This window comes from Drosophila serrata, unplaced genomic scaffold, assembly GCF_035046125.1.
Source record: "Drosophila serrata isolate PLE 108 unplaced genomic scaffold, ASM3504612v1 contig_98, whole genome shotgun sequence".
NCBI classification, from domain to species: Eukaryota; Metazoa; Arthropoda; class Insecta; order Diptera; family Drosophilidae; genus Drosophila; species Drosophila serrata.
The window spans coordinates 236,119-251,335 of record NW_028256996.1 but is presented as its reverse complement, the minus strand read 5'-3'; the positions used below and the strand labels follow the sequence as shown (position 1 = coordinate 251,335).

General features: G+C 40.6%; 1 protein-coding gene and 1 long non-coding RNA gene across 4 annotated transcripts in view; one reads left to right on the top strand and one right to left on the bottom strand.

Annotated features, from left to right (window-relative positions):
• LOC110184505 (uncharacterized) overlaps nucleotides 1-15,217 on the top strand; it is a 155,433-nt gene that overhangs the window by 94,942 nt on the left and 45,274 nt on the right. For both annotated transcript variants that reach the window (XR_015273449.1, XR_015273451.1), the window contains one exon: nucleotides 10,785-10,887. This is a non-coding gene — a long non-coding RNA (uncharacterized LOC110184505). The remainder of the gene's footprint in view (nucleotides 1-10,784; nucleotides 10,888-15,217) is intronic.
• Nucleotides 75-15,217, bottom strand: part of Lsp1gamma (Larval serum protein 1 gamma) — a 47,849-nt gene continuing 32,706 nt past the window's right edge. For both annotated transcript variants that reach the window (XM_086840744.1, XM_086840747.1), the window contains exons 2-3: nucleotides 2,375-3,065; nucleotides 75-2,306 (exon numbers count right to left, since the gene is read on the bottom strand). In XM_086840744.1, the coding sequence (XP_086696870.1) occupies nucleotides 195-2,306; nucleotides 2,375-2,581 (2,319 nt within the window). In that variant the 5' untranslated portion in view covers nucleotides 2,582-3,065 and the 3' untranslated portion in view covers nucleotides 75-194. The remainder of the gene's footprint in view (nucleotides 2,307-2,374; nucleotides 3,066-15,217) is intronic.

The window sequence follows — 15,217 nt, the reverse complement described above, 5'->3', positions numbered from 1 at the left end:
GTTCCTAGGGGGTTTGCTGGAGACTTCTAAAAATGTGATCAGAATAGGAGATTTTAAAATAAAACTAACCAAACTTGAATTATTATTTCTTTATTATCTGCTACCTTTTTTCACATTTCTTGTTTTTGTTAGCGTTTTTCATTGCATATATTAAAGTCAAAATGAGCGTAAAAAGCTTGATCCGTGGTGGTCTTCTAGTACTCGATCGAGTAGTCGAAGGTGCCGAAATGCTCGTACTTCTTCTCGAAGTACTTGGCGAAAGTGTCCACGTAGTAGACTTTGACGTCCTTGAAGTAGCCGTTGGGCACGAAGAAGGTGTACTCATCGATCTGGCGGTCGAAGGGATAGCCGAAGGGCTTGCTGTCCACAAAACGAGTGCCAGAGCCAACGCCTGAGGAGTATGTGTAATCGAAGTTGGAGAACTGCTCGTATTCCTCGGCATAGGGCGAGACGAAGAAGTAGAACTGCATGGGGAAGCCGTGTTCCCAGCCCTTAGGCAGGACCAGGCGGTCGGGGAAGGCGTTGTGGGGCTCGCTGATGTCCAGAGGGAAGTCGTACTTGCCTTCGGTGGCCAGCATAACGTACTTGTACAGTTCGGTGTAGGTGATCCTGTCCTCGGCAGTCCAGGTGAACTCCTTGGAGCTGCGCTTGATAGTATTGATTCCGGCAACGAAGGGGAAGATGAAGCTGTCGATCTGCACAAAGTTCTTGCGGTTGTATTCCAGAGGGATCACGCGACCGTACTCGTCGAACTTGGGGCCCAGGAAGACACGGACGACGCCCTTTTGGGCGGTCTTGGACTCAATGGTGAAGTCGAATTCGAAGGGCTTGTGGTTCAGACGAGCCTGACGGGCCAGCAGAGCCTTGTCCCAGACGAACTGTCCGTCGACGAAGGTCATCTTATCGTTCAGCAGGTTGGTCACATCGAAGTCCACGATATCGTAATACGTCACCAGCTTGCTTACAGTCACATCCTTAATGGTGATGCCCTCGTAAATGAGATCCTTCTTGGTGTATGGCTTCAGGAAGTATTTGAAGTGGTAGAACACATCGGTGAACTTCTTGTAGAAGGTGTAGAAGAAGGGATCGCGCAGCATGGTCTCGAAGTTAAGGAAAATGTTGGGGAAGACCTCCATGTCGGTGTAGTCGACGTCGGCAAAGTACATATGGGCCAGCATGTAGTAGTAGTTGAAGAAGTACTTGTCGAAGGTATCGGCATTGCCCTGCAAGTAGTTGCCAATGAACTTGACGGCCTCCGGCTTGTGCAGATCGATCACCTGACCGTCGGCGGTCTTGTAGAATCCGGTCTCCAAGGTCTTGTAAACGCGGCTAAAGAAGTTTTGCACCTGGCTGTACATCTCGAAGTTGCCGTAGGTATAGAAGTCGTAGTAGTTCTTGCGGTAGCTGTAGCCGATGCCGTTGTAGTAGATCAGCTGGGGATCATAGCCGTACTCGATCTGCTTGTACCAGAAGAACTCTGGGATATCACCGTAGCCGTTGGTTAGACGCTCCTGGTAGTAACGGGCAAGGATCTGCTGCACATTGTAGATCCAGAACTCGCCGCGACGGTCCTTGTCCAAACCGAACTGCTTGCCGTTGAGGAAGAAGGCGTAGTCCATGTTGAGGTAGTACCAGTAGGCGTTCCAGCCGAGATCCTCGGTGAAGTAGCTCATCTTGGTCTCATCGTTAAAGAAGTTAACGTCGCGGGTGTAGTCAACGGGCATGTAGAACTTCTTAAGGCCCTTCATCACATCGACGTATTTGGGGTCGTTGACAAAGGTGGCGAAGTTCTCGCGCAGGAAAAACTTGTCCTCAACGTACCATTCCTGGTCCAGACCCATCATTTTGTACCACTGCCATGTCTTCCAGTCTTTGGTGTAGAAGTAGAAGTTGCCAGTGAATTCGCTGTAGTCCTTATACAGGATGTCCTTGTACTCCTTCTCGTACATGATGTACTTGCTGAACACTTCGTAGTCGAACTTCTCGGCCTCGTACACGAATTTGCTGTTGAAGAAGTACTGCGGGAAGATTTCGTAGATCTGGGGCAAGATCAGACCCTCGAACTCGGGCTTGTGGATCACGGCCAGTGTCAAAGCGTAGACGAACATGCCCTCGTTCACGTGGATGCGGGCCCAGGCGACGTTGCGGACGAACGTCTCCCAGTCCTTGGCGTAGTAGAAGAAGTTAAACAGACCGTAGGCCTGCTTGTGATGGGTCTTCACCAAAGCACCGAAGAATTCGCCCTTGGGCAGGAGGGCGCCTAGCTTGTAGGACTCCCAGAATTTCTCCATGTAGAAGTCGAAGGTCTGTGGAGAAAGAGGAACCCATTTCATGGAAGATGACTTTCAGGGATGATCCACTCCCAATTGCTTACCTCGTAGTGTGGCTTCTCGACGATCAACTTTTGGCCCAGCTTGATCCATTCTTCGAAATTGAGGGGATCTTCCACACGATAGAGGATCTCGAAAAGGAACTTTTGCTTGTAAAGGAAGTCCTTGTCGGCGATCTTCACCTTCTGCGTCGGCACGCTGAAAGCCGCCACGCAGCCCACGAGGGCCAGTATCACTAGGGTCAGCTTCATCCTGGATCCTGTCTTCACTCCTGATCTTCCTTGATTGTTCAACTGCTCCGGCCTTGGTACTCTTAACGACCAACACCTAAAGTCTGTTGTCTTTGGTGCAGTTTGCTTGGGTTTATATAGCCGAGTGAATCACAGAGGCCTTGCATTCCATCATATCAGCCTCAGACGATTCTAGAAGTCAGCATAGGTCTCGCGCATAAGTCTCGTCCCCGAAAATAGCCCGGGCTTATCTACCTTAGGCTAATAGAAGCTGCCATCATCTGATCAGAGGCACAGGTCGTCCGCGCCAGGTGGAGATAAGATAAGAGCTTCTATGCATCGGCGGGTTCCTGTTTTGGCACACAGTGACAGAGGCTTCCTGCAGTGCGATAATGCTTTTACGCTTTTGAACTCTCAATGCCACAGCGAAATCTCTTCAAGCCGAGTTCAAGTTTACTTCTAGGAGACGCTTTGGATTTTGCATTGCCATCCGGAACTTTAGAACCTTTAAAAATATTCCAAAACAAAGTCATCTATTGTATTAAGAAATTTGGAATAGATCTACAGATCTAGCGGTGACATTACCTATCTTGAGTGCTTTTGATTGGGCAAGAATATAAAACAAATAAGTAAATTATAATTAGGTAATTAAAGCCATATAGAAGGCAGTTCTTTCACCGCCAACAAAAATCAGTCAGAAGCTTGCAACGCACTGAAGGTCTCATTTCCGTCCCTATAATCCATATGTTATTCATCAGCATTAACATGCGAATCTTTTTGTGCATGTAGGAAAAGAACATTTTTTTTTGGCATTTTTCTCAAATTTTTTAATGGGTTAATATTTTCAAAAAAATGTTAAAAATTTAAATTTTTGTACCTAATAAAAATTAACATAAGAAAGCTCTCCGAATTAAAAATAGTGCCTTTTTGACTTAGTTATGTGATTTTTAAATTTTGATTTAAGGAAAAATTGTCATATAAAAATATAGATAAATATTACTAAAAGAATGGTATTAGAATCTTAGTCAGAAGCTCACAACTCTCTGAATGTAATTTCCGGCCCTGTAATACATATATATTCTTGGTCGCATCAACAGGCGAATTTTTTCAGGCATGTAGGAAAATAAACATTTTGTTTGGTAATGTTTCCCAAATTTTAAAAAGGGGTTAAAATTTTCAGAAATTGATTAAATTTTGAATTATTCTACGTTTAAAGTTGAGTATTCCGATTTCCTAACCTAATAAAAACTAACACTGGAATGCCTTCCGAATTAAAATGTGAGTTTTAAGCTTTATTTTTGCAAAAAATATTGTCATAGAAATATATAGATAAATATCGATTCAGGAAATGCTGATGTGTTAAACTTAGTTTTGATTGATACGATCTATGAATCCGATTGCAAACAGCATGGGTATATTTACGTCGGTTACGTCGGTAACATTTGGCTGTCACTTTACTTGTGATGTAACATTGCAGAAGAATGAGGTTGGGAGTGTAAATAAATTGGCGAATAATTTATGCCGTCTAACCAGTGTCCGTTATCCTGTGTCCTTTGTGCGGTGGTTGGCCCTTCTTCAGGTCCTGTTTTCCGTGCCGTTCACCCTGCTGCTTTGAAATCAGTACGCTCTGTCTGCGATCAAGGTCAATGTGCGTGTTGTGTCAGTAACCTTTGCCCAGACACGCCGCCACCCCTTCCTTACTCACCGCTTTTGCCCCTGATATTTATTAAATTTGGGTTTGTACTTACTTTTTTCGTGCTCTTTGCTCGGCAATGTCTGGCCCCAAAAAGAAGCAAAGAAAAAATAAAAAAATTGAGAGCGAAAAAATGGGATTCGAACAGATGTGCAAAATGCTGAAAAGTCGCCCTCTTCCCTCTGTCCTGCTAAGTGTATGTGCTTTGTGTTGATTTTGGAGGAGCATTTGATTTGCCATAATCGCATATTAGTCGTTTGCCCAGCATTATGTATTTACTGTATGTGTCTGATGACTACATGTGTGCTTGGGAATCCCTCATTTTCCACTGAGTCAAGTTCCTTGGGCTTAAGTTGGGAAAATCGCAAATTGAAAGCTGGCTTATCCAACAAATCAGTTATCAGATCCACTGTTTGGCAGTTTCTATTTCAGGGCCCTAGATTATATAATTTAGATGTTTCATTTCGGAGGAAGGGCAACAACAGTGATCAAGTTATCTTGTGAGAATCTGTGGCGAAAGTAATTCAAACAGCTTGGAATGACAGCTTTGAAGTATTTGGATTATGGTCTACAATGGTAGAATAGAGGAATTTTTTATGTTTAAATTCAGACTTTGGGTACCTTCTTTGTCATACTAAAATTATTGGATTATGGTCTACAATGGTAGAAAAGAGGAATTTTTTATGTTTAAATTCAGACTTTGGGTACCTTCATACTAAAATTATCACCGCAAACCTTCAAGAATATACTTATACATCGACTAGCTTTGACCAAACTAACAATATTACTTTAAACTTGTAGTTAATATTTGAAATTAAGTTTCCAGAGGTATTTTTCGCCTTCTACTCTTTCCTTTTTGTTTTCTATTACTACCTTCTTCCTATACTACAATATCTCATTCTGGCTGCTATCAAAGCCGAGTCCTAACTTTTGCCTAATTACCACCAAATTCCATCCACTTTACTGCCTTCACTCGCCCTGCCCTGCTTGGCTTTCCCTTTGTTTTTAAGTTTGTGCTGACAAATAGTTTGAATAATTGCCTTAAACGCTCCTCCTCTACCCACTCTATGCCGACCCAGATTGTTGCAGCCAATATATCATTCATTATCCGCCATGAAAAATTAGCAATCGCATTTTGTCTGCTATGCTCGCTTAAATGCAAAAATAAAATAAAAAAAAGAAAGCAAAGAAAAAACATTAGAGAAAAACTGAAGAAGGAAAGAGCGAGAAAACTTTTATCAGTACCGAGACAGTTAAGGGAAGTTCCATTTGGGCTGGGTGGGGGTAATGTGCAACAAGGTCCTGGACCAAGTTTTAGCAGCAGTTTTCCTTTTTGACACAGCATAAAAATTAGGTAATAATGACGGCCATAAAATATGATTTCCACGCTTGGAAAGATGGCCGAGGAGGAGTGAGACCAGGCTTGTCTCCTTGCTAAAAAAAAACTTTTCCAATAAAATCAGACACACTCGTAGAGAGAGAGGTCAAGCCGATGCCGTCATCGATCATCATCGCCTGGCAAACAAAGAAACAAAACCAATAAAGGAAAAACATTCAACACTTGAGAATGAGAAATACTGGAAATACCCTTGTCCTAATTTTAGATTTCAGGCCATAAATAATATATTTTCAATTTCCCACATAATTATATATATATAAACTCATAATACAGTTCTTTAGTATGGTAGTAATTTGGCCCATTAAATTCTTCTTAAAATTAAACTTCTCTATTTTGGTTTCGAATAATGTCACAACAAAATTAATAAACTTAATACTATTTGCAAGTATTTTAAAGACCAATATAAGAAGGGTAAATTTTAATACCCGATGGAAGAAAGATAAAATGTATGCCAAAGTTTTATCGAATGAATTAAAAAAGTTGCGTTGACGGTAATTAACTCAGATCTCTCGACACTCAAAGCAGGATCTCCTCACGCCATTTCCCTCACCATTTTCTCAACGATTTCCATTTTCTCATTTCCCGCCTCCATATATAAACGTATAGCAGCCACCCTTGAAGCTGTCCGGAAAATGATTCATAATAATTGCAATGCGGCATCGTTTCGCCCCGAAAAGCCCGAAAGTCATACATCGTCCTGTTGGCACCATAAAATTGACAAATGTGTCTGTAAACTTGGCTAATAATGCTGCGTCCGAATGGTGGCCAACTGATGCTCCTCCTTCTCAGTTCCTTTCTTGTTGCAGCAGCAATATTTGAAGAGTGTCCTCCTAGTGATCACCATGGGAGGACACTGATACGTCTTCTCTATCTTCACGTCTCTTGATTAGAAAAGTTACAGAAAAGGCTTATACATAAACTTACTTAACGTATTCAAAACTACACTTAAATATTTATTATTATTTTAAAAACTGAAACCAAAGTACATTGACCCAGGGCTTTTATTTTTTGTAAGGGTGCACTTTGGGCAGGGGTCGAGAGTTCGAGGACCCTCGAAACAAGAGGACGAAAGAAAGATTTATTGTATGCGAAACACAAGTTAATGAAAATTAGATGATGGTTCTCGATAAACACAAAACGCTCTAATATATCAACAGCAGCAGCAGCAGCAGCAGTAGCCTGGTCGGTAAACAAACTGGGGTCATTGTCATTGTCATTGCCAGATGATTAGAAGAAAGCTAAGCCGGGTCAAGGGGCATGCGGCTACTGGAGTCCGGAGCCTGGACTGAGTGGCATTGGGATTTTAATGGCTTTTTGTACGCGCTCTTCTCTCCGTCAGCAAAGAATTATAACAATGCGACGAGATATTATCGCTAATCGAGCTGTTCTGAATGGGTGGGCAATGTGTGGGGTCAGGATTTCAGTCTTGGACTTACTTCAGAGTTCAGTTAACCGAACCAAATCGTCGAGAGATGTAATTTATGGCACACAAAATGCGCACATCTTTATGGTATCTATCAAGTTACCACTAACTCTTGGGATCATATATTAATATTTACGGTGAAATACATCTTGTCATTCAGCATTTCTTCATTGAGCATTTCTGAGTGCTAAGCAGCCATCTTTAGGTTTCTACATTTTCTCAGAATTAACATCGATTCATTGACAAACATGCCTCAACCTTTTCCTCTGATATTGATTAAGAACGACGACAAGGACGACGATAGATGGAGGTGCATTAATTCTGCTTCAGGTTTATTTGTTTTCGCTTTTCGGTTTGGAAAGAGTTTACGGCACGCTTTTGAAATGACCGACGCCAGTTCAGTGGTCAGTTCCAAGAATCCTCACGACGACGACGACGACTGCAGTTATGTGGGTCTGGCGAGGAAGAGATTCCCACACCGAAAGACATAAAGAATAAAGGACACGAAACAAACCCTGGCTCAAATACGGTCTCTGTCTCGGTTCCAGCAGGGCGTTAATGTGCGAAGTGCGTTTGAATGAGTTTCGCCAGAAGTGTTTGCGAGTCTCAGAACGAATCCGAATGCCTATCGGTGTCTATTGTTAGGTAGCCAGGACAGGCTCCTCAAGGAGCAGCAGAAGCAGCATCACAAAAGGTAAATCACCTCTGTCTTGTTTGCCCTCGAATTTGGTCAACCGGGAGTTCATTGTCAAGTTCAGCGGCCAGCGTCGTTGTCTGGCATTGATGTATCTCTGCATCTGTATATCTGTATCTGTGTCTGTCTGGCTTTCAGAAGTATCTGTAGTTGTATCTGGAATCTATGCCTGTATATGTTCGTTGCGCTTGCGTTAAATTTGTTGCTCAGACTTTTGTTTGCTTGTGTTTCTTTTTCGGTGTTTTTGTTTTGGTCCGCTACAGGATGCTCCATAAAACAAAAAGCTATTTGAAAGCGACATTTATGTGTTTTTAATTCTTTCTCTGTGGGCGTTCCTCAAAAAGAGGGCAAAGGGGATCTTTTCTTATGCTTTTCAAAGGAATTTGCTTGCTTTCAGGGGACTTTAAATTGCAGGAGCTCATTGAACTACAAAAGAAGCCAAATTCGGAATCCTGAAGACGACAAAAGGGAATTTCGGAAATTTTCCTTTTCGACTTAAACTTAGCTTGAAAAAAAAAAATACATTTTAGTTAACTTTACATAGTACATTTACTGCAATCTTTATTATTATTACTTAGAGAGTTTTTTTCAGCTTGCTTACAGTTTCATTTCTTTTAAAGTTCGTTAAAAAATTTCACATCAAAGTTTCTATCCATTCAATGATAATTTCTTAAGTTATTTAAATTCTTCTTTGATTAAGTCCTAAAACGATCTCGAATCGCTGATATTGTACCATATTAATGAAGGCAATTAAGTGAAGCAACTTCATTTCGAACCGAGAACACAAAGAACAAGATCAAAATCAAAAGAATCGAAGAGAGCTTCTGCAGGAGAACACTTTCAAGGATATTTAAAGCGAAAATTCAGCTAAGAAATGCCCAAAAGGCCAATCACCTGGGCTCACGAGTTGGAATACAACAACATATATAACGAGCTTTAGGAAGGTTTTTTTTTCGTGGACGGACACACAACTGCTTCAAGGGTCTCCTCCCACCTGGAAAACCGAGACACATACAGCGTCCTACTCCTTTTGGGGGAGCCTTCCCCAACCGTGCTAAAGTCGCCATAAAAATCATAATGAAGCGGCGACTTAAACAAAATGCCATAAAATGCCTTAAATGAGAACAAGACACTCACACAGAAACAACAATAAAAAGGAGTACGTGGAGAGAGGGACTATGTCCGATATCCTTCTTGGAATTCCGAGTCGGCGGCAACTTAAAGCAGAATCCAATTTTCGGGTCGGAGCGAGCGACTTTCACAGGCCACAACCAGCGCGGAATTCATTCAACAGTTTGTAATCGAAGTGAGCAGGGAAGAGGAGAAACCGAGAGAGATAAGGAGAGGAGGGGATACAGAGGGAGAACTGCATTCAATGACCTGAGACAGGTAACAGAATTTTGCGATTTCTGGTTCGATTTGATTCCTGTTTTCTCTGCTTTTGGTGGCGTTTAAATGGCGTCAAGCCAAGCTTCGGGATAGTATACGATCTGTTTTGGTGGCTTAGTGTTCCTTTTTTTGGGTTTCGTTTTTATTTTTCGGAATCCTGTGCATATTTAGGAATTTATAAGTTCAGATAAGCAGTTTATAGTCAAAGAAAAAAATTTTATATACAAAAAGTATAAACAAATAATTATTTATTTAGGAAAAGTGTCATCAGAATTGTTTAATATTATATAAAATACAAATAAATTCTAAATTCCATTAAAACTAATTAAACTTAAATGAAAACTTCAATAAAAACCCTAGTATTTTATTAAAGCGAACACTTTCTCAACAAGTTTTGTTTTATTTTGACAACTTAATTTCTTCTTGAGTCAAGTGGAGCTCTCATGTTGAGCAATTTTTTAATGTCTAATACCTTGCTTTTTATGATCTGGCCCAAAAGATTTTTAATGGTCAATCGTAAAGTTTAATTTCTACTCTGTTTTGGGTGCACTCTCGTAATTGGCGGTTACAATGCCAAAAATAAAAAAGCTATTGAAATGTTTTTGTTTTCGGACCCTAAATGGCCTCTGACCCGAAACCCCAATGACGTCAGCCTCAAAAAATCGGATGAAATACACTCAATTAAACAGTTTAATTTTATATCTTTATATGATTACTAATTGTGACAAGTGGATGTTCGTTCCAATCCCAAATGCGAAGCAGAGTAAAATGTTGTTTTATTGCCCCCGATCTATAGACATTAGTCATTAGCTGTTGCATATTTAGTTTTGTAATATTAATAATATTTATACACTCATTTCTTTGGCTTTATCACTTGTATGTTAGGTACAATAATGTCTTTAATCATGGAACCAATTAATAATATATTATAATATATAAAAACCCAATAAAAAATGCACACTTAACTTCCAACCAATTTTATTATAAAATAATTTGCAATCCAAGGCCTGCGGCGCCTGGGGCGGAGTTGTTTAAAATACCATTATGCCAGATCATGTTTGGGAACCAGGAAAAAGAAGACCCGAAAACCGGCAAAACGGAGCCAACCCCGATCCGATCGAGTCGCGTCTCTTGGCGCCCAGCAACTCACTCAACTGTTTAACGGAGCCACACGCAAATGCAAATATTACCATAATTATCGCACGTGTCTCGTAGACCATGACTAAAGCAATCGCGCCGCGTCCATCGCAGACAATCAGAGTTGCTCTGCCCCATTGTGTATCCCTCTCCTGGTGGCAGTGCTGGTGGCTACCTTTCTTCCTCCTTCTCCTTTGGTTTTACGAGACTCAGACACGACGAGGCATGCAATCGAAATCTATTTACCATGCAGCAGCTAACGCAAAGGGGAACCCCCGAGTGAAGAAAGCGGCTCATTACAGGTTACTGTTGCTGCTGCTGCTGCTGCTGCTGTTGCTTTATTGTGGCTATATCCCAATGGGTGATACTCTAACTTATTGGCAGTGCAAGCTCAAGAAAGTTTTGTACAATCTGATGGGGCAAATATTTAAGTCGAGTTTATTATTGAAATTGTTATTACTACACGTATACCTTTTTGTTTCCTTTCAGAGTCAATCACCAAATATCAAATCGGAAGCCCTACGAAAAATGGCAACATGGAATACTAACTTTCAAGTTATCATCTACTGAGATCGGACTGAATTACTCACGGGTATGTGTCTATTTTGTTTTTTTGTCATACATATTTTTATCTGTCGATCTGTAGATTTTGAACATGCGAAACATACCGAAAAACAAAAAAAAAAAATATTTTATTTTTGTAACCTTTTCGACATGTTGCTTAATACGACGATGTGTTACATTCGCTTAGACTTTACCTTGGTTTAGGTGTCTTATTTCTTTCTTTTTCGGTTATTCTTTATAAAAGGTTTCTCCATTCAAGTCAGCAGGGTAACCCGCGTTCATCATTCGATTTGAGCTCCCTGAAAACTTTGGTTGTTCTTAGGCTCTCCCCCCGCGGCGGCTGTTCACTTTGTTTTGGTTACATGCCACGGCTATATGGCTATGGCAATTTATACCCCATATTTGCCGTTCGCCGTGCCCCTAATAAAAGTCACTTGATTGGAACTGCAAGTGGCTGCGGCAGCGGCAACGTTTTATTGGTTTATTATGGCGACGCTCTGCCTCCGGGCCACCACAGTTTCCATATATCTCGAAAGTAAAAAACAAAAATATAAAAAGTACTCGCTGGTTTGGATGCACCTGCAAACCAAACTGAGTAGCCAGAGTCTTGGTCTTACTGCCCTTCGTCCTACTCTTTTTAGCCAGGGCCCTCTCCTTCCCCGTACTCTCCTCCTCCCTGTTGGTGGTGGATTATTTTTTGGCCAGCAAGGCAATCAAATTTTATGGCCTTGTTGGCCTGGCCAAACATAATAGAGAGATCACAGCGCCGCATCTCGTCGTCCTCTCAACACTCAATCAATGCAATGCAGCAAAAGGGCATCAAACTGACTCAGAGATGGACAAAATCGAGCAAATTTGTAAATATATTTAGATTTCAAATTTGATTTTTAAATGGTTATATCGGAGAGATTCTTAAATAAATAATCTCTAAAATTCAAGAACATTGTCTTGGTCTTCTCCGGTTTATTATTTCATATAGACATCTAGATACTCGATACCCATCGCTTCACGATCCCATCACCTCAGGCGACCCCATAAGTCAAAGGAATGCCGTCGGGCTGCAATTGGCGGCGCTGCTGCAGTCTGCTTAAGTGCCTCATTCAGTCAGTTCCAGTCTTATATTCCCATCCTCATCCTCGTTCTCAGCCTCGTCCTCTTTCTCGTCGGCCTCCTCCTCCGAAATCGTTCAGAGATTGCCCCGGCCTATCTGAGTACTCTCATCTAACTGTCGCATGAGTTATGGACCGAAACTCATATTCATCCTCCGATGCCGTACTTGTCCTTTGTACCTCTACTGCTGTTGCGGCCTCTGCTTATTTTATGGCCTCATAAAAACATTAAAAAACATTACAAAATAAAACGAATACGGTGCTGATGCAGCTTAGTGATAGGAGGCCGCTGGTTTGGTCAAACTGTCTGTTTTACAGCCAAAATTTTTATTGTTTTGATATTTGGTGCAACATTTTGTGCCAATTTAGCGGAATGTTCTTCTTATGACATTTACGACGCGGCCAGCGAAGTTTTCACAGCGAAGAGCAGGTGCTTGCCAGTCCTCGAAGAGATCGGTTAAGATACATATAGTCGACGGGAGTGATTCCCCGCCGTTTTATGGCTTACGAATTGAGTTGAGGACATTTCCTGCCACCTTAATTGACTTGTTCTGCGAATGAGATGTGTGACGATGCCCAGGGAAGAACATAAAGATTCAGATTAGAATTTAGTTAAACCGGGAAATGTGCAGATTAAAATGTCATTAAAGTCTTAACCATTTGTCTAAGGCAGTTCATAAAGTCTACATAGTTTGGGGTTTATTTGAACATTTACAGAGGCTTATATAAATTTGATGACAAATCCACAAATTATAAGCAATAAAGAAAATATTTCTGTTGTATTATCATTTATCCATTTCTCTCAACTTGAACTTTTTATTTGGTATTTTTGCAAACATTGATTTCTTGAATAAAAAAGGAAATAAAATGTTGAAATTCCAACCCACTTCATTTTATTAGAACAACTCAGGGATCAATCTCTCCTACAATTTCACTAAAATTTGTTCACTTCATTTAACAAATATTATTCGCCATTGCTGCTTGGAAATAAAAAACAAATGGACCAAATGTCATAAATAATAAAAATTTATAACGAATTAAACGCGACATTCTTTAAAGAAAGCACTCGAAAGAGGCTAAAACTGAAAGTAATCTCGGCCTCGAATCGAAACCGATGGGGGAAACTTTTACCTTCCATGTTAATTTTTCGTCAGGGGTTAGCAAAATATTCATTCAATTTGCGTGTTTGTGGAGAGACTTGCTTTTACGATTACACGGCATTTCGGTAATATTTGGGAACTTTACGGACAACTTCTAATAAGGCTGCAATGGTAACATAAGAGCTTGGGCTCCACTCGAAAAATAACCGCCTCCCTCTAAATTCTACAAGCAGTTGACTATCAAAAATATTTTTTATGTTTCTTCTCTTTTTTTTTGTTGTTTGCTCCAAAGGCTAATGGCAACTTCAGGAGTGACATAAAATCCAATTTTATAATCCATATAAAGTTTTAATACACCAATCCCCACAGCCAGGCAAAAGCAACCCCCACGGAAATGTCAAGAGAAAAATTTCATGCATACACTTTGATAGAAATTTTAGTAGAACATTAAATTTAATGCGACACCAACAGTAGCAGTGGCAGTGGCAGTAACAACAACAACTTGTGCATAAAATTTTACTTTCCTCCAATATATGGAGGGGAGAGAGAAGCCCACCCCAAACCGAAGGTAGCTAGCGCCAGGAGAAGATCTTTCCCGCAAGGGAGCTATTCCTCGGACGAATTAAAACTGGTGGGCACGCTCTCTTCCTGAACCCGTTGCCGCCGCAAATTAGCCCGGGTGAACTCTATTTGCTAAGAACGGGGTCACGAAACAAAAACAGGCACACAGAAACAGGATATCTTCACTTTAAATGGATCCAAAAACTGGCGCGCAGGACATCGGAACCATTCCCTTTAGATGCTACACCTTCACCCTCGATGGCCATAACACTAAACATAACAACAACAGAAAGAAACATCTGTTCCGAGCAGAAAGAGAGTGTGGGAGCAAAACTTCCTGATGCTATAACATTTGTGAAGTCTATTAGCAAAAACGAAAGTCAAACAAACTTCACATCTAATCACATGGACAGAGACATGGGCCAAGGGAATGAGTGTCACGCACAGTGGTTTTAAAACGGTAGAAAAGTGGAAAGATTGTACTAGACTAGATTGAGTAGCATAGTAAAATAATTTCTAGATTTTTTCACGTCAATGCAAGTTAGTTTTACATCACCATAGATTCAACTTTTGTAGGAGCACCGTCAGTAATCGAATATCCAAAGTCAGACTGTAGTCTTTAGAATAAATTTATTGTCAACCGTTCACTTTTCCCCACATTCGGCCTTTCTCTCTTTCGCCAATTTAAACCAATTTAACTCCTATTAGCTCCACTGTGACGTCCGACCCAAGCTTTTATCCTTGGACAGGATATGAGCGTTAGCATTAACATTAGCATTGACACTAATGTGCGGATGTGATGTGTTTAGTGTTCAGTGTTTTGAGTGTAGAGTGTGTGTGCCACACACAGGCTGCATTAATGACGCGTCAGCAAGTCGAAAAACTCAGCCCCTGAGCCGCAGAAGGTTTATTAATAAATTAATTTTTACAGCTTTCCTGAGGGTTGTAGGGTTGGGATCTAAATTTTAAAATAGACGCCCAAAGTGCCATGAAATTCAATATATATTTCAAATAGCTGTGCCGCCGGGGCTGTGCTTATTTCATTTTTGAATGAAAACACATTGCGTATACGTAATATTTTGCGGGAAATTTTAATAAACATTTACCGCCCCAAGAGCTAATTTTGCGGAAACCGTCGTCGCTCAGCTATTTATAGGACCTCTCGTAATAAACTTAAAGGAGCATAAGGATTATTTTCAAGCAAAGTCATGAAAATTGTATGAAGTTTCCTCTTGGAGTAGAGAATTACAATTTAGGGAGGTTTTGAAAGGGGGTTAAAACGAATAAATTGAACTGAGTGATGGAGTATGCCATGACTAAGCTGGATTTTACACTCGACAAAAATATAAACACGAAATAAAACTGAAACTAATTTCAATTAATTAATGCCGAAAGGGTAAATCAATAACATCTCATGAATATATTCAAGAAATTCCATGTTGGTTATTTATTCAATGATAAAGATCTACTTAGGAAATTAGGAATTAGGAACTTAGGAATTGCCAATGAAAATCGCCTTCCGACGGTTTCCTTTTTAATAACTAAATATACAACTGTGGCCAATTATATAATAAGGAAAATCAGGGGA